Raw genomic sequence first — 27,495 nt, forward strand, 5'->3', positions numbered from 1 at the left:
CAGCTTTGGCATCTAGTTACCACTTTAACTCCTGATGAGGTTTACAGCACTCTACAGTCTCTCTCAGGAAGAACATTATTAATGAATTTGAAAAGGGACATTTTCTCCTTTAAAAACTTCTGTATCGTTGCAGGAGCTATTAACTTACCCTTCAAATAAATAACATATATTTATTGTCAAAACATATGAAAAGACTTCAGGAAATACCCTGAAATCAGGGAGAATATGTGAGCTCAGATGGAGAAAAACTGAAACTCTGCCAAGGACATCCAAAACAATGTGTGAACTGCTGACAGCATTTTCTAAAGACATATGCTTGACTTGACATGGAAGGTAAATTCGGAAACCAGCACCACAGGTAAACATGAGAAGAACAGCGCCTATTATTAGTTTCTCCTCTCCTCTCTCCCTATCACCTCACAAAATTAAACATAAGCATCCCTGACCACAATGCAGCAGAGATTGCATTTTAGCCTTAAGCACAGTAATGAGCTTTTTATATTAAGCACTAAATTATAAGTTTCTTAAAATAGTTTCCACAATACCTGAAAGGCATCCTGATGTTCATTCTTTCTGCGTATTTGCACAACGTCTCCCATGGACAGTGAATTTTAACAAACATGATATCGCTGTTTGTAACAGCCGGCTGTAAAGAGCAGTAACAAACAAATACACATTAATAATTGAAACCTCCAAGGCATTCACCTTTCTGAAAGCATTCCTCAGGGTCAGATCCTGCTTTTAGACCTGAAGTGGCCATACAAGTAACTGCTTTTTTCTGCCAAACCCTGTAATAGGAGTAAACTAGTCAAAAGGAATCTGTAGGACAGATCTTTGCTCATAAACACAGCAGAAGTAGAGAATGGCTTTATGTGCTACTTTTTTAGACAGATAAATGAATTACTTTTAAATCCCCTCAAAATCGTCTCAGATGAGGAATCTGAAGACCATTTTCTCTGTCTCCTGTTTAAGGAGGAGAGTGCTCAGCGGCTGGAGACATAGGAAGAGCTGAGAGAAGGCTGTGGGTCCCCCTCTGCCAAACAGCAACACCAGGGAATGGTTAAGTAATTGTGGTACCTGCTATGAACTTATAAATATGATCTCTGTATGAACTGAGATTTTTTTTTGTAAAATTACAAGTAATAGTCTCCACAAATGTTATTATCACTAATTTATTTGTACATAAAACAAGAGCTTCAGCATTACAGGTTCCTATATTTATCTTTACTTCTCAACACTTCAGTTCCACACCCTTCTCCCAGATTTATTTGCTGGAGTTTTTGCAGATAAATATTTTGATAGAGTTGAGACTGACTAAAGCATCTCAGAAACTTGAATAATGCAAGGTTTGGTAAGTGAAGGCAAAAGGAAATTTAGTTAAAGGGTTAATAAAATTTAAAATGTTTATGATTCTGCCTACCAGTTTGATAAAATCCTAATACAGTTCATGAATACTACTTCTAGGATTTTATTTTTCTTAAAAGATGTGGATAAAAAATACTACTGGAAGACAATTTAAAACACTTGATACCTAGAATTACGATCTTCTAAAAACTTTTTTTCTGAGGTGTCAATACTTTTGAACTGACAACAGCTGAGACTGGGATATTTATTGAAAACAGAACAAAACCAGGTATTTTTACCACTAGGGTGTAACAAATTTTAAAAGCCTTAAAACTAATCCACTGTCAGGTTAGTTATTTATGAATATTCCACATGTTACATTGTCAGCTAGAACTTGAAAGGACTTCAAAACAGTTAAAAGCTCGCTGCTTTCACAATGAGCACGTAAGGTAAGTCTGTTGAGTAGAAAAGTACAAACCAGGATGAAAGACACGTGAAGTATAGGGCTTACTTCAGGGTAGACTAAATGTATGCCTCTTTTAGACGTAATTCATGGAACAGCAAAAATCCAAGGCAGTTTTCCTGGCTCTGTTTTCGTTCATTTTTACATTAATACTGTCATTACTAGGGATGGATTAATTTGACACTGACACTTTTAACCCCTTGAAAAACAAAGGGATATTCGGTGTCACGCGTTCTGCTGAAAGACGTAGAGGATATATATTAAAGCAACATCAGTTACTGGGGCTTCTTCTGTTCCGTAAGCATAAGGAGATGGAAGTTTTCCCTCTGTACTGCACTACACCTGTGTGAAGGGTACCTGTGTGTGTGTGTATAAGCACGCATCCCCAAAACACATTAAACACACACTATCAAACAATTGCTACTATTATTTTAAGAATATAAAAAAATGGGGTGTGGGGGTGTGGGGGGAACAGCCTAACTGGAAAGGCTTGGAAGATTGTCAAGATTCTTTTTATAAATTCAGTAAAATATGACAGCATTACAGAGGTGGTTTTATGCCACATAAGCTACAAGACTCACCTCTCGTTCTAACATCAACCCTTCTGCTCTCAAATTTTTCTCAAACGTGCTTCTTTTTTCTACTTGTGGACTTGATTTTTTGTAGACCAAGATGTAATCGATGCGCTTTTTGCCATCTTTGAAGAAGAGTCCTGATGATGCCATGGCATCAGCCTGGAGAATATTAAAAAAATAAATAAATACACTAAATATGGCATCCATAAAGATGAAGAGCCCCATCACAAATGGCATGGAAATATCCACCTCTCTGCAGGATGAAGATGTAAAGAAGTCACAAGAACAGGAAGTTCATATGCATCAGCTGCTGGGGGTTTCACATTGATCATAACAAAACAAAATAGCCCTACAAAACCCATATTCCAGCTATTTCTTTCAGCTGTGCAAAAATCTTAAAATTATTGTGTGATATACATCGATAGGAACTACTGTAAATCCTTACTTTCTAACAAGAATTTAAAAAAAAATTAAAGGCAAGAAATTAAACTACGTTTCCCAGCTTTGTACCTGTGTAAATTTTATAGAACATACATACCTGTATTTTCTCCAAGAGAGAAATAAATCGAAAAAATTAAAAAAGTAACCCTATTAGAATGTTTTCCTGGATATTCTAGCTGAAGCGCCTTCGCAATGCCATGTTAGCAATGTTTAAATCTTGCCTAGTTCTTTCCCACCGTGATTGCAAACACAAGGGATTCTCTGACCTTGATACAGAAAACTGCTTTACATGCTGCTGCTGCTGCAAGCTATTTTTGCATTCTGCATTTTGCATGATTCAGAACAGACAGTGACTGTATCAACTGGTGTCAGTCTATAAAGACTTGGAAATCTGAAAAGGTAAACTGAGAAACGATCATCATCTTCTGGAGAATGTAGCACTCACTTTAACACCAACTGTCCAGAACAAATATGTTCATTTGAAGGAAAATACATTACACCCATGTATATGGGGCCAGAAGCCTATGAATGTTGCATCTTCTGGCCTTAGAAATTCATCCTATTTGGATTATTTGCTATGAAATTTATAATACTCAGAGTTATATCCAATAGTTACACTCTCTATTGGTAAACAGAATCAAGTGCTAGTGCATGATATCAGCAGCATGAATACTGGGTAGCAGCTGACTTGCTTCTGCGTGAAAGGTTTTCCTTACTCCCACATACCTCACTGCCAATTTTTGACACATTTAGTGCCTCTGAGAACTCCTCAGTCTGCAAAACCTAAGGTTTTCTGACAAGATTCTTCCTCTCTCTATGCTTTTTTTAACTCCCAAAGAAAAAAATCAAGGAACAGTCATTCTCAGACCACCCAGTGTTACAAAGGAGTGCATCATCAGGCATATGAAAATGTAATTTAAGTACATTAAACCTCAATTCAGAGTCATGGAATCTTTTAGGTTTGAAAAGACCTTTGAGATCATCAAGTCCAACTGTTAACGTAACGCTGCCAAGTCAACCACTAAACCATGTCTCTATACCTAAGCACCACATCTACATGTCTTTTAAACACCTCCCAGGGAAGGTGAGGTGGTAGACTAAAGATGTGAAAATGTAAGTTTGAATATACACGTTTTTGAAGATCCAAACCTTTTTCAGGTTCAAGGCAGAAGCAATGAATCCACTCTTCAACAAAGAAGAATTCCAGCAGAGCTATTTCAAAAAAGCAGACTGGAGCTGCTTTTGTGGTCCATGAAGTGGGCAAAATCAGATGCAAAACACCTGGCCAAAATTCCCACAAAGGGGAGATCTCAATCTTCTACAATTTCTGTTCATGCAACTTCTGTACAGACATTCCACAAATTAAATCTACCTTTTTGTAATACACTTCTACCTTTCTTTGACTTCTTATTTCCAGTCTTTCTTTCCTCATTTCTAAAACATCTGGTTTTCTCAAGTCTTGAAAAAACATGTTTTCCTTCTCAGAACAACAACAATATGCAAATACTCCCTCAGATTCATCCGCACCACACAGAATTCTTTAGGGGCCACGTTCAATAAATAATGAGCTGTGCTGATAATGGAGAGAAATGTTCCATCTGTTCATCTCAGACCACTTTCTGAGCACTACCACCACAGGCTGAGCTGTGCAATCCTGAAGCCACTTAGCACAACCGTGCCGTGAACCTGACCTACACGCTATCAATTTCAGGACTGATTCACTTCAACGCTACTAGCACCGCTACTTTCACTTCAGTGCAATTCTCAGGCAATGTTGTTCACCTATATTAGCTGGAATACGTGTGCCACTAAAAGGAATTTATCTGGTGATTTAGGTGGGTTTTTTCAGTGGATTGCAAGGAGCTCCGTAATGTGTATGGGGAACAGGGAGCAGTAATTTCAGTTAAACATATGAGTCAAGGTATATTGGTCACTACCTACACCTAGCACAGCAAATCAGTCTGTTAGTACAATGGGCATTCAGGCAAAGCACATTTATTATTTCCCTGGTTTTTTGAACCAATCAATCTCTGAGTCATTCTTTCACCTTTTTCTCAATGCAGTGGAGGAGAAAAGCATCAAAAAATAATATATATACATATTGTGCAAAGCCCTTACTCTATTCTTTTTAAAACTTCCTATTTCACCTGAAAAATGGGTGAAAAATGGACTGATCAATGTTTTTCTCTCTAATTCTCTTCATCATAACTCTCTTCATTCATAATTCTCATCACCCTTTTAGTTTTCCAGATTTTCTGAAACACTACCCACTTGATAAGCTTTCCTAGATTTACACACATATGAGAAGTTAAATTTAAGTTTGATTTGAAAAAATTCTTTAGAATATTGTTTTATAATTCGGCTTGCAAACTCAGCATTTTAACTTCACCTCATTCTCCCCAAGTCTTTAAATACAAGAACTTTAAATTTCATCTATTTGTGTACTGGAGGTTGTGAAGTGCTTCCTCACTTGACAGTAAAAGTGTTCAGAATGCAGAATCATAATACACTGGTTTACATCAGAGTAAAATATTACCTGAGGTTTTGCCACTACAGATCTGTTGCAGTTCCTTGGCTTTATTATTTGTCAACATTTTTGAGTTGAGTCATAGCTTGTGATTATTACAGCAAATAACATGACACACTGCTTCAAAGTCTGAAACAGCGTAAAATCCAAAATACTGACATTATTATTCAACCAAAGTTTACACAAAACAAGTTGAGCAATTTAACCTAGGAAAAGAAGGTTTTCCTGAAGAAAAAAAAAAAAAAAGAAAAGAAAAGAGGTGAAATAGAAGTATAACAAATATTTAGCAAAGTTAGAAAATAAAGAGTTTACACTTCTACTAAAATATGGTGCTAGAAGAATTCCTTTGGATTTAATCAACATGGAGGGATTGTTCAAGAAACTATTTTTCAGATTCTAGTTAATAAGCAATGCCCTCTTTACCAAGAGGGAACAGCTGTTTTACAGGCTCTTTCTCCAATTAATTTAAATAGTACGATTTGCAGAAATTATAACTATTTCAACTTTGTTGATTTAAGTCTACTGTTCTGCTCTGTAGACTAATACTTTACCAATTTTTCACCCCACACATGGAAACAAATATTCCACAAGAGTGAGTTGGAAGCATTCCCGAAACAGAAAGCAAATATTAGATCCATGTAAGAGAAAATGACAAGGCACGCAGTTTAACATACCAGTATACTTGCATTTTTTTCCACCTTATACCAGTGAAAAGTTTAAGCTCGTGAAATAACACGCACTACCAAGGTAAATTCAGAGGTCAGCTAGACCCAACGCATCTGTTGCAACCATTAATTTCCCCTTGACTCAACTGTTGACAAGGCTCAACATGGCTAACGTAACAGCAACTGCTTAAAGGCTGACAAAAAAGGAGAGAACATGTACTAAAAAATGTGGTATTTCCCTCAACCATCCAATTTCACCTCACAGGTTTCTATGTATTTGGGAACTACCCACGGAATTCTTCTTCCAGAACTTTGTCCAGCTGCTGCCAAATCCATATAATCTTTCAGAATCCCCAACACCTTTGTTAAGGATTTCCGCAGCTCAGTTGTGGGAGGGCCACACACTCTTTTTTTGAGTTTGGGTCAAACTAGCTTTATTTGATGTTCCATGGCTATAATTCCACAAACAAATGTATGTGGTTTCTTAAGCTCTGTAGGACCTTATAATTACTTTAATACAATTAATGAAACTACTTGATTCAAATATTGCCTTAAATTTAACTGTACCCTTAAAAGATGTTATATTAATGAGAAATTACTATTTATTAAAACAATCACTATTCTTCTTTGGCCAAACATGTACAGTCCTCCTCTTATAAGGGACTTTCTTACAAAACTTCACAATTATCTACAGTCAGAAATGACCTATTAATAACAATTATTAATGCAGAGCAAACACTAATGATAAATATTTTAACATGTACATATCTAATCTACTGCAATAGTATATTATTTGTATTATATGAGTAATATAAAATATCGACTGTTTTGTAGACTGAAGTCAGACTTAATATTCAACGACACTTCACAGCATTCAAGCCAGGGCAAAAAGCTAACCTCTTGTAACAATCGCGTTGCAATAGTGACAAGGAAAGTTTTATTCGGGCAAAAATTCAAAGCACTTCAGTGTGAATTTGGCCTACAAAAAGCTGCACTATTAGATTCTACATGTTTTTATTTTAATAAATGTATTTATTTTAACTTAATAGCAACATCCAGTAAATCAAGTCTCACACGAAAGAAATTGTCTAACCTGTTTGTTTCACATAAAAGACTTTCATTACCATTATCTGACATATAAATGCTAAACGAAAAGCAGGGAACAAGACATATATTTTATGGCTTTACAGTTTCCTGAAATTTGCCAGCAATGGCAATGGAAATGAGCATGGTTTTAATCTATTTTGTACATGTAAATACAGAGGCTGACAATTCTTTATTTCAATATCTGTTAGAGTTTGCTGCTGAAGCACTTTGCAAATTGCTTTAGAATATATCTAAAAAATAGTTTCAGCTACTCCCTCCACACTCAATAGTCATAAATAAAACATCATTACATCACCAGCACAGCACAAGTGCTAGTCTGGCAGTGTGCACAGAGCAGACCCAGCCGAGAGCAGGTTACTCTGACCCAATGTACGCACACAGGGGGAAACAACTTTTACGCTGGCGTGCAGCTCAGGCAGTGAACAGTCCGTGTTTCAATTTCTGACTTCAAGGACTGTCGTTTACTTAATAAAAAGAATATAAGGAGTTTTCACATTTGTATGAACATACAGAGAACGTCAATTCTCTGCCACGGTTAACAACAAGAGCATTCACTTACATAAACACTGATTGAAACAGTACACAAGAATTAAGCCCCCACAGCATGATATGTTTATTTTGCTTCTGCAGTAGACAGGATGAAGTTCAACTTTCCTCTGTGTGGGTGGTAAAATTTGGATTTAGATTTGTAGAATTATGTAAAGGAAAGTAAATGTACCAACAGACTAGTGTCTGGGATCCAAAAGATAGATGGACGTGCACAGCTGAGCTTCGGTACTCTTCTTTTACATTCTGCAGCCCAGGTTTGCTAAATTTTTCGTCCCAAAATATTTTTATTTTATGGTGATGATGTTTAGAACAAAACTAATTTCCTCCCTACGACCGCTTGTGAACTCTGACAGCTAAACATGCTAGAGAAAAATCATTTTGGTAAACTCTTACCAATAATGAATCAACATCCTACAGACTCACTCAAATGTCTTGTTTTTTGTATTTTTTTTTCCCCCAGAGAAACTGTAAGAAGGGAAGGGAAGGGAAAAGGGAAGGGAAGGGAAAAGGGAAGGGAAGGGAAAAGGGAAGGGAAGGGAAAAGGGAAGGGAAGGGAAAAGGGAAGGGAAGGGAAGGGAAGGACCCACCAGCAGGAAAAGTGATGCTACTACTGGAAATGGAAGCACTGAATTCAAGCACCAAGCCCCAGCATCACCACTCCATAACAGCACCACCTCACCAATAGCATTTTTCAGAATCAGAGATGTAGGGAAAGATTGTAGAACCAGAAAACATTGGAGGAAGAAAGACAGACAAGTAAACAGACTGAAACATGTTTGCTTCCTCATGGAAACAACAACATGTTCACTGACCTACAGCTGACACATAAAACTTTTGTAAACACCACCATAAAGCTCATTGGCATGGAGCCTTACAGCCCAGACAGGACCACGTGGAACGTTCTCACTCTCTTCCTCTCTCTCAAATCACTTTGTCCACTTGCAAGGAAAAACAGCTTGGAATGGAGGGGTAAGAGGGGGAGAATGAAGCTCAAGGTGGAAAACACACAGGTGGGGCAAGGAAAAGTCGTCTGTCTCCTCATGTCTTGGTTTTTAAGAGATGTTTTATAGATAGCAATGGATGAGTTCAGGGCTAGTAAATCACGTATAAGACGGAACTAGCCATGGAAACAATGTCAGGAACTAGTGCAGGAATTCTGACAGAGGTCAAGTCTGATGCGTGAAATTCTTCAGCACTGTAACTACCTAAAGCTGCAAAATCCACATGAATAGCTTTCCTGTTCTAACTCTTGAGCGGAATGGTTATTTCTCATAAAAGAAAACTTTCCTCCAATATAATGTATTGTTCTTAGAACTTCGTAAGATGCTATTAAGTGGAATGATTACTGGCTGATTCATGAAAACCACGCCATTTATGTCGATTACTAATTCTCTCTACCAACATTACCATGAACTTTTCATTACCATCTTCAGCAATAGTCACACTGAAGGATGCTACCATTTCGGTGGTTAGTGTCTCCAGCCAGAGTTTATGACTCAACACTTACCTTTTAGTATTTTCTGGAAATAAATGCATTTCTGATGCTAACTACAACGGGCTGATTTCCATGAACAAATGTAAGATTCCTAATTCATGCTTGCTTTGGTGATTTATAAAATCAAACCTGGGACCCCAAGGAGGTTACAGGCCTCTTAAGTTACACAGAATTAGCTGTGAAAATATTTCAAAAGATTTTAAAATAGTACTGGAATAATTTTTTACATTTTAAAGTCATACTCTAAGAATACTCTGTGGTGTAGTTTATGAGAAATTTTCTAAGCACACGACTAAATCAGCAATAATCTTTAGGTGTTTGAAGGGTTTTGGAATGGATAAACCAGAAATAGATCTATTATGTACATCCTTTCAATTACTTAATTCCAAAAATATAGATTGATTGATTTTAAGTGTGTAGTGTTTTGTGCTTTTTTTCTTTTGCAAATAATTATGAGCATAATAACGTAGGAAAGAAATTTTGGGACATATTTGCATATGCAAAGACATCCAAACTATCTTCGGCATCAGAGACAACACAGCCTGGTTAACACGACAGGCTGCTGCAATTACCCATGGTAATGTATGTCTGTGCATACTGTGCTGTGCAGAGCCTAGCTGCTTTCTGAACAGAAAGGAAGACTTCCAGAAATATCTAACCTTACCAATAAAACTGCAGTTTGACTTTTTAAGAGTAAACTAAAGAGTCAGTAATTATTTTAGCTTTGTCACAGAGGGCTTTTTTTTTTCTCCCATTTTCATTCTGTTCAGTCGTACAGAGTAAGCATGAAAAATACATTTGTACATAATATGAACAATGCATTTTGCTTCAGGAAAGGAGTAGGCTTAGGTGGTCTTACACAATATTTTAAAAAGAAGTCTATTCAGCGTTACTGTGCGAGGAAGCAGAAATGGAAGATATTTGGAGACAGGAGGAGGCTTCCCATTTTTAATGCTTCTATTTGCTCTTTTAGGTCTCACAGGGAGGCCTTAATAAGAAGTGTACCGACATGACCACTGAAAATTTTTCTTTACATGCTTATTTTTTAAAACTTTCATCTTTACAATAAAATTACTTACTACTTTCCCTGCATTTCCTGAAATATTTTCTGAGGGTTTTCAAACTTAATTTCTGTTGCATTTTACCATGCCTTTCTACTCCAGTATACTGATTTTATCTGTTATCATTTCTTTAATTTTTTTTTTACTTTTGTGTTATTAGACTGCATTTGTGGACTACTGATCTATCAGGCTCCCTTTGCTCTTCTTTCCAGCACGTTGTTGTCTGCTGGCAACATCTTGTTCTTATTTATACACTAAAACATTTTTATTGCCACACTTTCTCCTTCAGCACACATGCCTGACGAATACTGAATACAGAGGCAGGATTATAAGTGAAATAATGTATGTGAACCTAGTGATAAATTTACAAGATTAGAACATACAGCAAGAATATGTGCAACTCTGAAAGTCATGGACTTCAAACAGGATAAAATGAAAACAGAAAATACCTCCTGCAAAAGTGTGGAAAATAACATATTAAGATTGAAGAACATTTTTATTCTGCAGATATTACATTTAATTCATTCCATTTTTCAAAACCACCATGAAATTCTGTAAGCAAAATACTTATTTTGCAGGAGAGAGAGGAATAGATATATTTGAAATTGCAAAGAATCCAAAAATATGCCTAAACAATGTATTTCGGGTTTCCACAGGCAGACTTATCCTTTAATAATCAATGCAATAATCTAAACTTACTGAGTTTTACTCAAAGTATAATGAATTTTCAGCAATATGTCCAGCTCATTAGATAAAATTCTCCATATGTTTTGGTCAATTGCTTATTTAAGTTCTTACTTAAAACTCCTTAGAAGTTTATGCCTCTCTTCCAGGGACTGAAAGAGAAATCATTGCAGACCCCATCCAAACAAAGGGAGTCTGGACATGCAGTATCACAGCGGATTTTGGTGGATACCAGGAAAAAGGCAGCAAACAAGGCTACTGTACAGGCAGCGTTTCTTTATTATTCCTGAAACCATAGCGATAATCTCTGAACTCTGTTCTAAAAATCCTTTCTTTACCTTGCCAAATAGCAAAATACACTACCTAGATAAAAAAATTCTTCTAATTAAAAAAAAAATCATCAGAACAAAGAGAGTAACAGGAATGTAGTGAATCAAAGTAAATGGAAATGTAATTTCTCAAATACTCCTATCTTGCCACAGTACACGTGATAGCAATCGGTACAGAAAAGAATTCACGGCTACTGACTTCACTGCTGCTTCAGACAAACGTTGCCTTCCATTCAAGCGATAAAGTCTATTTAAGCCTGCCTTCCTAAGAATAGTGAGACTAGAACATTTGAAATACCAACTTTCCAGGCAGGGGACTTCTCATTTCCTACATTTCCCTTGCAATAGCAGATACTACTCATTCCAGACTTTGCTCAGGAGCCACTTGTTGGCATCATTCCTCTGCTTGATGTCCCTTGGCAGAATCACATACATGAAGCCATACTTTCTACACAATCTCAACAGCAGTTGGTGCTGAAAAGACAGCAGAGATGGATAATGAAGACAGCTTTTTCATGGGCCTGAACGACTCACAATTTTTCAGTATGAAATCTGTGAATTCTGAAATGATACCAGCCTACACTAAAAAGATTGTGAGTTATAAATTATAATCAAGGAAACAAGAAAAGTAGATGACTATCAAGATGAATGTTGGCATCCAGATGCAGTGTTTCTGATTTTCATTCTCTGGCCAGACTGAGAGAACTCTTTTATCATGATACATCGGTTTCTTTTCCAAATATATGAGAGTACTTACCAGCTGTAAAGTTGTAAAGCAGTCTTCTATGCTTTCAACTGTCTCAAAAAGAATGAGAAGCCTCCTTTTGCTAGCTTTATATCCGTTTGGGGAAGAAGTTTCCATTAGACATCTTCCACCATCACCAAGATTTGTATGATAACCCAAAGGCAAAATACTGAACTTCTTTGCTAACAGAAGACTAATCTAAATCCCCTCTGCCTTTTTCCTGTGGAGGTGGGTGAACAGGAAACAGGAGAATCCGGCTTGGTTGCCTCGTGTGCTGGTTTTAGCTGGGATAGAGTTTTCTTCATAGTGGCTGCTGAGTGGCCCATGTTTTGGATTTGTGCTGGAAACTGTTGATGATTCAGGGATGTTTTAGTTACTGCTGAGCAGCTGTCACAGCGCCGAGGGCTTTCCTGCTCCTCAGCCGCCAGCCAGCAGGCTGGGGGGCACCAGGGGCTGGCAGGGGACACAGCCGGGACAGCCGAGCCCCACGGACCAAAGGGACATCCCATCCCATGCGGCGTCACGCTCGGCATGGAAAGCTGGGGGAGAAGAAGGACGGGGGGGACGTTGGGAGTGACGGCGTTTGTCCTCCCAAGTCACCGCTATGCGTGACGGAGCCCTGCTGTCCTGGGGGTGGCTGGGCACCTGCCTGCCCCTGGGGAGGGGGGAAGGGGAGAAGGGCTTCCTCGCTTTGCTTCGCTTCCGTGTGCGGCTTTTGCTTTACCCATTAAACTGTCTTTACCTCAACCCACGGGTTTTCTCACTTTTACCCTTCCAGTTCTCTCCCCCATCCCGCTGTGGGGGAGCGAGTGGCTGCGTGGGGCTGAGCTGCCGGCTGGGGTTAAACCATGACACTTCATTTGCAAAAACATTATAAAAGCAGAAGGATGTTTCTAAAGTAATTGCTGTGATAAAAACAGTTGTCAAGGCTAAAAGCCAGATGTGCTTTCAGAAGCCTGTTTGTAAACCCTGAAGCACTTTGTTTGGTAGGTCAGGACATACGCAGATCGAGACATAAAAAGTACATTTTTGTTTAAACTTAACATAAATACGAGGCTTCTCTTTAAGCTTTGAAAGAAACATAGCTTACTGGCTACCTATAAACTTTATATCAGTCCTGAATGCAGAGCTGGGAGAAAACACAGCTAGTGGTCATTTTATATTTAACATGAAAATACAAAAAAAATATTTTGCTTTAGCACAATGTAATGCCTGTTACTAGATAGAAATTATCTGTGACTAGATTTTTTGGTAGCAGCCTTATTACAAATATTTAGTGCTCTATAACCTAGTCTAAATCCTGCAGATTTTCCATTATTTTTTCTGTCTCTTAGGCCACATAAAAAGCTTTGTCTACCTAATCAACAAAATCAAACAAGAACATCTGTTATTATTTCTGCCTTAATTCATCTAGCTTTGCCAAAACAGCCAAAAATCTGTGAAGGCAAAAAGTTCTCATCGCAATGCTTTAGATTAAAATAGAACCCTTCTCTGTCAGTACCAAGGTTTCATTTTCATGTTACAGGTTTCAGATCCGTAAATACAATTATCTGTAAACCTACCTAAAAGTTATTAGACAGGTCTTATTATAGAAGGTTTTTTCTAAAAGCATCCCATGAAATGAAGTCTCAGAGATCACACCAACCTGCTACCCGTCTCCCAAAATCCTGTAGCAATGACGATCACTGTAACTGAGAGAACGAGCTTTCTTGCTCTAAATCTGAATTTAAAATCACAAAGCGCCAAAGGCATAATGGATGAGAGAACCATATAATGGCCTAATGAAGAGTATACTGTATGTAAAGCACAGAACCTTAAAGCAATTTAAGAACTTCTAGACTTTTGGCACAGGCTTATTCATGCCTTTATATGTCAAAAGTCAGAGAATCACTGGTAACAAAATTGTGCTGCAGAATATGCTACTTCCAGCACCAGAAGAAGAAAATTATTCAGAATTTCTTGAGGTTAAGTCGTTTGTCATACATTTGCAAGCAATTATACTTAATGGAAAGGAGAATTAAGGGTCTCCCAGTTCAGAGCAAGAACAAAAAAAAAATAAATACATGTTTTGAACTGATAAACCATTACAGTTCTTTGGCATTATAGTGGATGAACTGCTGTAGAAGATGCATTGTAATGAATACTGTGATTTGGTAATTACTAAGCAAGATAACATGTCAGTTTTATCTGGTGAGATGGCTTCTCCAGTGCTTTAGTTGAGGTTCTTGAAGATATTCCTGCTCTTCCCTACACGTAAGAGAATTTTGTCTTTCATTCAATGTGTCTAGCTATCATTTGGATTTTGCTTAGAAGGAGAATACTACCCTTCAGATCACTCTCGACTGACCATTTGCTACATGAACTTAGTTCTTCTAAACTGTCATAATTTCTAGAGGCCTCCCAGCTGACATGAACTTCATGCTGGGAATCCTATGTCCTAAATTCTGTGCAATATACATTTTTTGAGGAAGGCTCCTGCCTCTTAGATGAGATGATATGAATCACTGCAATCTGTGATTCTATATGATTTTGGGCACATTTGGTACAGAGAATTCCATTCACTGATTCTGTAGTTCAAACTATAATATGGGAGCCACCTAACATTTTTACCATGAGATGTCTGTTTATTTAAGCTGCAATTCACCTAACACCTTAAAAATTGTGTTTTAAAAATATTTGAGTACATTCTGACAACTGATACAATTCAATGAAGTTTTGTGTCCATTACCTTTAAAGATGATTTTGTCCGAGGTTCTGTTTTCTGTCTGGTAAGCTTGTTTTGAATAAGCAATGATTGATCTGTACGAGCATCATAATTTCCATGTTCTGAATCATCTGTGTATGTGTCTTTGTCCTTTCCTGTGTCTGAAGGAAAAACAGAAGAAAACAGCGGGATCATTGCCGGTTATAGTGGAGAGAAACTAACAGTTATGTTACAACCACAGCTGAACATTCCTTTTAAGTATCCATGTTTCAATAACTTATATTCTATCCTTTCCTGCAAAAGTTCTTTTTTACTTTAAATGTTACTGCGTTTGTCTTAAACTGGAAGTGACTTCTATTTTTAGTAGAAGGCCTATAGAAACTGTTTTTTTCTTACCATTCAAATCAAAGAAGCCCACAACATTTTTACAGTAGTTTTAAAAAAATCCACAAAGCGATATAAAGCTAATATTCAAATGCTTTTCTGCCTGACTCACAGTTGTTGAGACTCAAAATGTGTTATCAAATAGGCAAGTGCATCCTGGAGACCAGAGGAACATCTCATGTTTTAAATTTAAACAAGCAATCAAAATGCATGATTCCCCTACACACATGCTGCTCATCCTTATAGATAGGATTTGAAAATTTGCATATTAAAGCATTGCAGTGACCACTTTGGAACACATTGTAAGAGATGTACCTGATGGTGGTAGAAGACTGCTGACACCATGAAGAAAGAGTTTTCCTTATCATTGGATTTAATTGCCCGACAAAAGTTTTTAGAACTTAGCTGAGTATCCTAAGAAAGCTACAGGTGACTGAGGACCTTCCTTAAAGCTTACCAAGACCCACTCCCACAGTTTAAATTTCCTCCCGCTTCATCACTGCAGGCAAGTTAGGAGGACTCAAGTCTCTGAGTCATTCCACATCCGCTATCAGAAGGGAGAATTTTTTTTCAGACATTTAAATTCCCTGCACGTTCTCCAGAAAAAAATCATGCCAATACTTCCCATCTATACCCAGGAGGAGTAAAATGAGGGGTCGTGTCTGAACAACATTGGACCATGTAAGTTTTAATGACTGTTGGAAAATGGTTAGTCTTCAAAAAATATTTTAAAGATGAAAAAGATGGAATAATTATTCCCACACAATTATATCTTGGATAAATTGGAAATAGAAACATATCCAGACAAAAGTCACCCACAAATCCTGAGCCAAGTTCTCATCTCAGTTTTCACATCAACATGGGAAAAGTCAGGGGGACTGGGAACAGCATTTAGCCCAGTAATTCTAAACCCTAAATAGAAGCCAAGAAACAACTCATGGTTGCTGTGGGAACCACAATCTTGAATTTCCTGAATTTTATATTCATAAAACTCATCTGCAAAAACAAAGTTTTTTCATTAAGCTGTTCAGTTAAATTCTCCACAGTAAATACAACAGAAAAAAACCCAAAACCAACCACAATTATCTCATATAGCCTAAACATTTCTGAGATGGAATATTAAACTGGAACATTTATCAAGGGCTGGTTTGTTTCTGCAATTTAGCTACTTACATAATGATTACACAAAATGAGCCCTCCGTAATTTCTGATATTGGTATTAACCTCAGTAAACCTGCAACGGGATTCCTCAAAGTACAAAATAGCCTGTTTTAGTTGTCAGAGCACCAAACTCAGAAATTTTATTTTAAACAACGCTTTAACCTAAACACAGGTTACTCTCTGGTCAACCAAAATGAATGTACTAAAAAGACTGTGAAAAAGCTTTTAAGTAGCAGGTATAAAAAGCAGGAAACAAGATACTTAAAACAACTTTGCACATTTGACTCATGCCCAGGCATGCTGAGCTCTTGGCATTACCAAAGATCGAGAGTCTGTAATACAAATCCAGTAAAACAAAGAGACAGGCTTATGAAACCCAAACTCTTGCATCTAGATAGGTCATTTAAACTGAAAGACTTTATTTACATTAAAAAGTCTATTTTAAAGCAAGACATTTTAGAGGATTAGAGATTATGAGTCCACCTAATACTCGAAAAAACCCTTTGCAAAACTACATAATGTTTTATTTAAACAGTTTATACTTATGTCATAAGTTTTTCCTTAGGGCTCAACACACTTTATCTGCTAAACATTTTTATGTTTTCAAGATCACCTTTTAAATTGTAGCATGTATTTTCTGTAAAAAATTATACGTTTTCTTTCATTTAGAGATACCTGCTATCTTGTCTGCAATGTAGTCAGAAAGGGTTTAGCAACAAAAACCCCCATAAAAATAAAGAAATGTAGAATTTAAAAGGCACGTTTCCTATACAAAATTTATCAATACTTACTACTGTATCTTTTAGGAATTGACGATTTATTTTGTGCACGTAAAACACTGTCAAACAAAGTAACGGTATCAATGCAGTAAAAAGAGAAATGAAGGTTTAAACATAGCATTTAAACGTTGAACTTGATGAAGCATTTGTTTTACCTGTCTGAGAAATCATCAGACTGAGATACACAGCATAAATCAGACATTTTTTAAAAGTTTTATTTAAAACAAAACTGTTTTAAAAAACATTCATGTAGGTTTTAGACATTACTGTCAACAAAGAACCTGATGTATGCTTTGTAGATACTCTAAATAGACTAGTAGTCCCATTTACCTCTTCTGCAGCATATATTAAAGCAAAATCTTTAGTATAAATAATTATACTCAAAGAAAAAGTTGAACTGATTGCATGATAGTGCTATACCAGAACAGGTTAGAAAGAACAACTGCAACATGTGTGTTTTGGGAGGCTCATTTTGTTTCTTAAGTAGAACTTTTTGTAAAGTTTTTTTGAATAGTTTTAAAATTTCTAAAGGAGAGAGAATGAAATACGTCGTGTTTAGAAAAAGACCTTTAGAGAAGGTGACAGAAATGAAATTGCCACCAACAGCATTGACTATGTTTTTGTATTTTTCTATGATCAGGTGCTTTTTCTGTAACAAGGTATTCACCACTTTTATTAAAGGAGAAAGTCTCTCTTCTGTGATCTTCCCACCCAACAGGTCCAAATGATATTTTCTTAAAGATAAATTTAAACAACCTAAATCAACTTGAGCTTGATTGTTCTTAGTGTCACCAATGCGTGCTACAATATGCAGTGATTAACCTCCTTAAGTCTTCCTTCAATAACCACAGTCTCCAAACTTCCATGACATTTTTGCATAACGCTCATTTATAAAGTAGCACCATTTTCTGCCATCCTTCCCTCCACAATCTCTGTTATGTCATTTTGCATTATAACTGCCATTTGGGATTGCCACAAGGGAAACCAAGATAGCATCCCTGAATGTCATGGCTGGGGTTGTACTGCCCAAGGACTTTTTTAATGTAACATACCCCAAAAGCAATGGTGCGGACTAACAGTCTTTCTCTTTGACTCGCATTATAAGTATCCATCTGATTTATTTGAGTTATTCTATTACATTAAAACTTATGTGGCAGTTGAAAACTTTTTGAACTGTTGTCACATGAGAATTCTTATTTTTAAAAAAATCACTGAAGTTACGTGTACAAATTGTAAGCCCCAAGTACCCTGTTACAGAAAGGAAAATTAATATGCTATTATGACTTCAACTCAGAAAGGGAAGGTTTCTGTATTAAACTGTTTAGCTTTCCTGAATACTGCAAAAATAAATAAAAAAAGGGCTGAATTTTAAATCAAGATGAGGATACTAAATCAGAGAAAAGGGTGACAGCTTCTTATTCTAGAGACAGAGGCCAAATCATTTCAATGAAGTCCATGGAAATATCACTATTCAATTCAGCAAGTCAAAGACTTCTCTTTAATTAGGTACAAACTTAAAGCAGATGCACCCATATAATTGTTACCATACCTGAACATATAACCAAGTGATGTGTACTGTCACCTTGGATCCACACTCAAGTATAAAATGATTTATAACAGACTCAATCATTAACCAAGCAGATAACAGCAGTAGTTGCTTTGTTTTGCTATCTTGTAATACAAAGGTATGATGAGTAAATTCAGTCTTCATACAGCACAAAACCCTATCTACGCTTCCTGACAGATACTTCTGCTATGCTTGAAGCATGACAGTAAGATTTGCCTTAAATGCACTTACAAGATAAAATGCTGGAAAGACTTTAATTTCTGGGAGTCTTTCACCTAGCAATGCAGAAGCATTTAGTTTAGAAATTGATTCCTAGGTCCACACATTGCACCTTGATTTTTGGGTCATCTTAATTGCTTGGCTAACTTTCTTGCCATCATACTTTTCTAAAGGGCCAACAGTGCATTTTAATTTTATGACAGAGGATGAAAAGTACATGTCCTGTATTCTCTGTAACATGTAATACATCAATATATATTAGAGAACTGTAATGAAAGTTAGCAAATGTTTTTCAGTTGAAATGTGGCATAGTTACAGATAATTAATAAAAAAAAAAATATTCCTAAATAGCTTCTGTTTCACAAACTTTGATATGATGACTCGACTCAATCCTTTGAGCCTTTACACATTTAGGGATTGCAAAGCTTTAGTAAGAATGAGATTATTGGTGAAGAAATTAATCTCCTTTTGTCCTAATTTTTGTCCTAGAAACAACAAATAACCTGGAGAAGGACATCACTAGACACCTGGATAAATGACACTGTGATGGATTTAGGTCATCTTATTTTATTCTGCTGTGTACCTGGAATACTGTATTATATACATAACATAGCAGGTTTTCCAGCTACCTGTGTATGTGCCTTTATATATCAAAATCTACCATAACAGGCAAGCACAGGCTTTTCTTAATGTACAATTTCTCGTGAGCTTTCAGTGGTAACTATTACACAGAATATTTCTCATTTTCTAAAAAGGGAGCCAGGCAGGTATTACTGCTGTTTGGAGGAGTTAAGATGGTGTACGCAATCAGTACAGACAGATTAAATCCCTAAAGCACTTCAATATTTTGAACCTCAATATTCAGTCTGAAGACTAATCCTTATTATGTTTCAGTGAGCACTATGTTCATAACGGATCACACAGCTTCTTCCTCCATGCTGCCAGCTCTCCGGGAATGAACCAGCTCTACCATGGAAGCAGGACAGCTCCCACACACACCAGCTATAGGACAAACTGTCCTGCTGCAGCTTTTCAGCCATCTCACAACACAGTCAGGATAGATGTGATGGCCCTTACCTATGCAGGCATTGCCTCAGGACCACAAGCTTCTGAAAAAAATATGCTAAAAGTCACAACGGAAACATCCTGTTTCTGTTGAAGGAGAAACAGAACCTGTTTTTCTTGAGTCGTACCCTCCATGACCTTTCAGTCCCTCCTTTCATGTAAACACTGTATGTGTTGCACAGGTTATTCTGTCTATGCTGGTTTATCACATCACTTAATAAAAATTCACTTACAAGCGCTTCTGTAACCAAGCACTGAAAATCTTGCTATCATGCAGTTATTACGACACTTCGTTAGATTGTTAATTTTGGCTCAGGTCTTCATTTCTCAGTTCACTGCATTGCAGCATGGCACATAAGCAGGGGAGTTTCTTATCTATGAGCTTTGTATTAATTGGATTCAGGTTATATTCAGAATGCCAGGTAACCGTTACAGCAAAATTATGAACTACCTGATTCATGACCAAATTCCTATCTAGGAAGGATTTCAAGTCATGCTAAGGAAAATGAGTTACTATGCATAAATCCCCCATAATTAACCTGAATCAGGAAAGAAAAAAAAAAGGAACTGAAAAAAGAATACATTAATTAGTGTTGTTTTATTTACTAATGAGTGTTGGGTTTATTTGCCAAATAACCTAAAATTAGATATTGGTTACATCTAAATACTGAATGCCAAATTCTGTTGATTATATTAACCATTCATCAGTCATTTTTTACATCTTATTTGAAACAAAATATTTCAGCCTAACAGTGGAGGGCAGACCCTCGTATGATCCTCTACCATTTCTGATGCTACAATCTGCAAAGCTACTTATATGAGTCCTTGTGTCAGAATGAGCAAGTTGAATTTTTAAGTTAACAAGCAGACTATCAGGTTCACAACTCTTTCTCCTGAAAATCTTGATGCCTTAGCTATGCATTTGGTAAACCAGATTTTTAAAGGCATTAGTCAGTATTGTAATATGAAATCCCATTTGTAAATCTGGCCCTGAGGGAACTGGCAGATGAAGTGGCTAAGCCATGGTCCATCATATTTGAGAAGCTGTGGCAGTTCAGTGAAGTGCCCATGGACTGGAAAAGGGGAAACGTAACGCCCATTTTTAAACAGGTAAAAAAGGAAGACACAGGCAGCTACAGGCTGGTCAGTCTCACGTCGGTGCCTGGCAAGATCGTGGAGCAGAACCTCCTGGAAACTATGATAAGGCACTTGGAAAAGGAGAAGGTGATTTGTGACAGCAAACACGGCTTCATTAAGGGCAAATCGTGCCTGGCAAATTTGGTAGCTTTCTATGACAGCGTTACAGTGTTGACGGATCAGGAAAGAGTGACTGACGTCATCTACCTGGACTTGTGCAAAGCTTCTGACACTGTCCTGCAAAACATCCTTGTCTCTAAAACGGAGACACATGGATTTGATGGATGGACTGCTCAGGGGATAAGGAACTGGCTGGACAGTCACACTTAAAGAGTTGGAGCCAATGGCTCAACGTCCAAGTGCAGACCACTGACGAGTGGCATTCCCCAGGGGTCCATACTGGGTCTGGCATTCAACATCTTTGTTGGCAACATGGACAGTGGGATGGAACACACCACCCTCAGTAAGTTTGCCAATGACACTGAGCTGTGTGGTGGTGTTGCTGGAGGGAAGTGATGCTGTTCAGAAGGACCTTGACAGGCTACAGAGGTGTGCCCGAGTGAACCTCATGAAGTTCAACAAGGACAAGTGCAAGGTTCTGCCTGTGGGTTGGGGCAATCCCAAGCACAAACACAGGCTGGATGGAGAATGGACTTAGCACATCCCTGAGGAGAAAGATTTGGGGGTGCTGGTGGATGAAAAGCTCAGCACGGCCCAGCAATGTGCACCTGCAGCCCAGAAAGCCAACTGAATCCTGGGCTGCATCAAAAGACACATGGCCAGCAGGTGGAGGGAGGTGATTAACCCCTTCTACTCCACTCTAGTGAGACCCTCCCTGGAGTGCTGCTATCAGCTCTGGAGCCCCCTACATAAGGACATGGACATGTTGGAGTGAGTCCAGAGAAGGGCCACAAAGCTGACCAGAGGGCTGGAGCACCTCTCCTGTGAAGATTGGCTGAGAGAGTCGGGGTTGTTTGGCCTGGAGAAGAGAAGGCTCCAGGGAGACCTTACAGCAGCTCCCAGCACCTGAAGGGGCCAACAGGAAAGCTGGAGAGGGGCTTTTTACAAAGCCATGTGGTGATAAGACAAGGGGCAATGGTTTTAAACTGAATGAAAATACATTTAGATGAGATATTAGGAAGAAATTCTTTACTGTGAGGGTGGTGAGGAAGCATTCACAGCCAGGCTGGATGGGGCTTGGAGCAACCTGGTCTAGTGGAAGATGTCACTGTGCATGGCAGGGGGCTTGGAACAAGATGATCTTTAATGTCCCTTCCAACGCAAACCATTCCATGATTCTCACAGTGTTTGAAAGGGAACACAAAAAAACAGAAGTCAAACCTGGCAACACCAGCGATAGCGATTTTAACAACAGAGAGGGAGCTAGCAAATGGATAAGCACACCACATGTCAGTCCAGATACTGCCACTGTCCTTCTGTTCTTCTGCTAAACCCAAAGGATGATTTGAGAAAAGATCAGACCATTCAGTGGAATATTATTTACTGGTTTTGTGAGCCTTTGCACCTTACACAGCTCTTTTATACCTGTACCATGCATTAGAAGAGCGTTTATCTCAGTTATGGCAAGAATAAATCTATTCTTCCCTAGAAAAAGGGAGTTATGACCCAAAGTGAAACAAGTTCTCCTGCAAATCATATAAATTCCATTGAGCTTAACTCCAGAGTGCTTCATCTTCAGTTCAACAATAAAGAACTGCTAAGTCAACTGACCTCTGAAGCACACTCAAAACTACAAAATGGTGTGTAGTAACCACCCCCTACGATTTCAACAGAGAATACTGAAGGGGATTTTTCAGCTGTTCATGGAGATAAAATTCTACTGCAAATAACCTCGTCAAAATTGTTTACATTCACATTTCTTTCAAAGAAGACGGCCAGCCGAATTTGTGATCATTCAAAGATAAGGTTTGTTACCTTTGTGCATGTGATGGCCTTTAAGGAAAAAGAAATGTATTATTTTAAAAATTTACCAATTACTGTTAATTTATAATATAATATTTATAATATTTATAACATACCCTGGCACCAGTGGAGCAGCTCCTGGATTAACTCACTCATTAGTTAACCTTAATGTGTCTGCAATAGTTGTTTCTATTATTTAAAAAAAAAACACCAAAAAACACCAACTATAGAAAAACAAATTTTTATCAATGTGACTCTGTATGTAGTTACTATGTAGCTACCAGGAACTAACTATTCCCCACTTACATTTTCCAGCTTCAACTAGAGCTACAAGCTATTATTAGTAGCTGCAGTAAAGACAGAAATTCAGTAAATGAAGTTAAAGCTATGTCATTTAAATCCAGCTGGCACAATCAAAGTAATTGCTGAGCATGTCTTTCAGAAGAAAAAAAAAAGCAGAGTAAAACCAGAATGGAATATAAATATACACCACATTTTTAAAGTAAGTATCCACAGTCAGAAGACTGAAAAAAAGTGTGTGTATATATATCTCTATCTAAAAGAATTCCCTTTGAGACAATGAATGTCAAACATTTGAGTGTCACTGGTGTAACTTTCAAATGTATTAAAAAATGGATGACACCAGAATTATATTGTTACAGCAATGAGTTCAGACTTTAACGTCCAGGTTCTTGTGTAATACGAATTTACATGGATCTAGAAACACTGCACAAGTACGTTCATTTTTTCTTGTGTTTACCTCTTACAAGACTCTGACACTCAATTCTGAAAAAGTATGAAAAATATTTCCCCTCCTTTGCTAAATCTATGCCTTTTAAGTGTTTGTGACTTTTGCATCAGCATCAGAGAGCAGCCCGGGTAAGTCCTGTGCCACAGCTATACTGTTGTTACCTAAACAAGCACACAGAGCATCTGACCGTCTCTGTCAGCTCACATAAGCAACTCTCCAGTGTCCGGCATCAAAGGGTATACACCTAGGTAGTAAATATCTCTACTGTCCGTATAGGGGTTTCTGAAGTCTTCACATTTCATACCAGAACAAAATCTTTAGGCATCTTTCAGGAAAAAAATCAATTCTTACCTTAAGACCGCCTGTAACTATGTTACGGAGTTGGTCTTTCCTGTACGATTCAGCAATGGCAAACTCAGCCTTCCCTGCCACACAGCTTCAGCAGCAGGGTACTGGGTCCTCTGCAGTGGTCTTCCCACAGCAAGAAATCCTACCCTCCTCTAGCCTTGCATAAATATTTCTGAAAAAGTCCTGACAAATTTTAATGTTCTCGTCAAAAGCTTGTTCAGAGAATTCCCCCATGTGGTTATAGGATTTGACTAGCTACTTTCAGCTAAATGAGTTGACAAAAATGAATGTGTCTTGTTGAGAAGAAATTCACTGTAATTAAGTTTTTAAACTATATTATATTGGTTAGCAAGCCTCTTGGTCTCTTGGAGAAGTTCTCAGATAAAAAAGCATTTTCAGAACAGTCAAAAAGCAGGAATCTTCCATTCATTTGTTGAGTAAAAACCTTAAAAGAAGCTGCAGTGGAGCTGGAGGGATTAACGTTCTTCAGTGAACTGGGAACTCTGATCTTAATGTCATCCTTTTGTGGACTTAAGTCCCAACAAGTGATGAAGGTCACTTCAGCAAGAACTTTATAGTCTTCCATGATGCAAACACTTTGGAAAAGAAACCACTTTTTCAAGGAAGGAGAGGTAATAACATGATTTTGCACTGGACTGAACACCAAATTCTACAGACACGCTTTGAGAAATGTTTTGAGAAATGTTTTACTTAATGTCCACATCCAAGCAATAGGTGATTTCCACCTAGGTCAGATGCAAAAGCCCTGATCATAACCTTCACGGGGTGGAAACTCTCGTAAAGTTTTGGCTAATCACTGAGCATTCCAGTGTCTCTGAAACCTCATAGCTTGTTATATGTTACAGAAGCTCAGTGCACATTTTCTGATTCCTCAGACTAAAACCACTACTTACCACCTAAAACTGGCAAGAAAAAGAACATAAATCCATAATGCCCTTGATCCCATTTGTCTGTGCTAGCAGTAACAAAGGTGTAATACATTATCTTCTTACTTTATAAAGCCATCGATGTCACTAACCAAACAAGTCCTACGATTAATGGCCTCATCTATAGTCAAATGAAATAAAAGAGAACTTTCCAGTGAAGTCTTTCATCTGATGCCCATCTGATGTTAATCCCCTTCTCACAAAATTATAGTTTGTCTATGGACAGAACTCTGGAAAAGGAGAAAATCATTTAGCCTATTTTATGTACAGTTCCATGATGCTGCCTAATTAAAAATTCACCATATACACTTAATCCAGTATTCTTTCAGGTTATCAGGAGAGCTGTTTGAAAAGGTTCACTAAGATGATGATACCCATTAATCAGCCTACTTTGCAAACTCCAAAGTGCCGGAGTACTGACTAAAGCATGCAGCAGTGCTGCATCACTTACGCCTATTTGGTGATCAAGTGATCAAGCAGCAGTATACGTTGTTTGGTTTTTGGGGTTTTTTTGCCTCCTTTCCCCTGTCATCCCATTCAGGATAAAATAAAAAATTTTAGTCTTGCAAACAAATTCTTACCCACATCAATATGATCGTCAAAGACAAACAAACTGTATTTTGAAGGTTTATAGAAAGGCCATTTTTTTAAAAATTCCCCTTTAACTGTCCTCGATTTCTCTTTGTGAATTTAAAAAAATGAAGATTTTTTTTCCTGAGCCTAACTAATAATGCTGATTTTTATCTAAAGCAATTCTTACTACTGACTTCAGGCATTTATTTATAAACACTGTTTCCTTTCTTGCTTGTAGCTGAACATCCTAACCAATTATAAGTCTGTAAATACACAATAACTTCAAAGATTTCAGTGTTCTGATTTGGGATTCACTCAATTAACACAGGCAAATCAATGAATCAAGTCAACAAAGGGCTACCATTTAAATATTTTCTGTCTCTTCAAAGAGTATAGCTGTAGTCAGAAGAGGAGAACCATCCACACCAGTTTAATACAATTTTGAGCTGATGAGGCTCAAACTACCTTTTCCTCAGTCACTGAGCCCTCCACTTTTCATTTCAGGTTAAAACTAGGTGATGTGAATGAAAAATAGTGGATTGCTTACTATGAGAAAAGAAATACTGTTGCCATATATAAATATCCAATCATATCAGCCCATGTATGTGTGAGCCATTAGTAAAAAATAGAGCAGGATATTAAAAAAAGATTAAAGGAAATTATAAAAGTGAAATTTTCTAGTATCTGTGCTTGCCTATCTAATAAGCCCAATTACACTGACAGAGTGCTGTAGCTTCAACTTGAACCTTACTGAGACACGTGATTCTTTTATAAAAATCTTACGCCGAATTTTTGGTCCACATCATGATTTCAGAACATTTTGATTTTGTTTTGGAGGAAGTATCAATTTCACTCAGATTTCCAGTAGCTACCTCTTTAGGAGATCTTGAAGAGCCTCTTATCCATCATATATTTTGAGCATCAAGAAAAAAAATCGATACTAAAACATGTGAGAGGTGAGCAGAAACAGCTTTCTGAAAGCAGATTGCTTTCCTTCAGCATGAAGATACGATTTCTAGTTTGATGCTACATTGACTGAGCAAAAAGATCTACCACAGTAGTTGTGCAAGGTGCAGCAATATCTGTGTGTACTTCAGGTGGGTAATACACAGCCAGAGAATTTCAAAATTAATTAATTTTGGAACTTGCAAATTACTATTTGTGTGTATATGCAGACTCATTTTGCAGTTGCAAGCATGGAATCATTCTAAGAATTACTCCTTTCCTACATTCTTTGACTTAATTAAGGTATCAAAATGGTATTAATGCAGGTATAAATATGCCCCAATTATAGCTATTTTTCTGCATTTTTTAATTTATTTTTTTTCCAAATTGGAACACCTTTTATACATGAATATCTGAAGCAAAACCAGCCACATAACAACTGTAGCAATGACAATACTGAATAACATGCCTATACAGGAACAATAATAATGGAATAATAGTAACTATTGAAATGGAATTTCAAATACATGCTTCAAAGTGGTTGTGTTATGAAGGATTGTTATAGGAAAAGGTTACACAGTGCATGAAAAAAATACTGCTTTGCCTTTATTCCCTGTTTGCTATTAGTCTAAAAGGTGAGAAAGTATCAGGAAATCTATGACAGCACATATTTCTTTAGTCATATTTAGTCTCCTCTTAAAAAAACATGGCAGTTCAGGGTAAATAGGGCCCTTCCACACTTAAATACTGCAAGTGTAACTGAAGAATCATTAATTTATTATTATTTCAGTTCAGACAGAAACTTACCTAAAAATGGATCGCTGTATTCTGTATTAGATAGCTTAAGCAAGTTGTTTTCCAAAGTCTCCATCACTTTAGCTGCAATAAATCCAATATTCATATCAGCATTCACATGCATTTTGTAAGCATGAGATATACTTTTTAAAGCTGTCAGTGACTCAAATGAAAATCTTTAAAATTAAATTCAGAAGAGTGCTTTCCAATGG

The 27,495-nt window shown here is 37.3% G+C and overlaps 1 protein-coding gene across 1 annotated transcript in view; it reads right to left on the bottom strand.

The window, feature by feature from the left end:
* ANO3 (anoctamin 3) overlaps window positions 1-27,495 on the bottom strand; it is a 138,141-nt gene that overhangs the window by 62,129 nt on the left and 48,517 nt on the right. The window contains exons 3-6 of the mRNA XM_037403195.1: window positions 27,296-27,367; window positions 14,714-14,850; window positions 2,389-2,541; window positions 546-646 (exon numbers count right to left, since the gene is read on the bottom strand). Of these exons, the coding sequence (XP_037259092.1) occupies window positions 546-646; window positions 2,389-2,541; window positions 14,714-14,850; window positions 27,296-27,367 (463 nt within the window). The remainder of the gene's footprint in view (window positions 1-545; window positions 647-2,388; window positions 2,542-14,713; window positions 14,851-27,295; window positions 27,368-27,495) is intronic.

This window comes from Falco rusticolus, chromosome 10, assembly GCF_015220075.1.
Source record: "Falco rusticolus isolate bFalRus1 chromosome 10, bFalRus1.pri, whole genome shotgun sequence".
Lineage (NCBI taxonomy): Eukaryota > Metazoa > Chordata > Aves > Falconiformes > Falconidae > Falco > Falco rusticolus.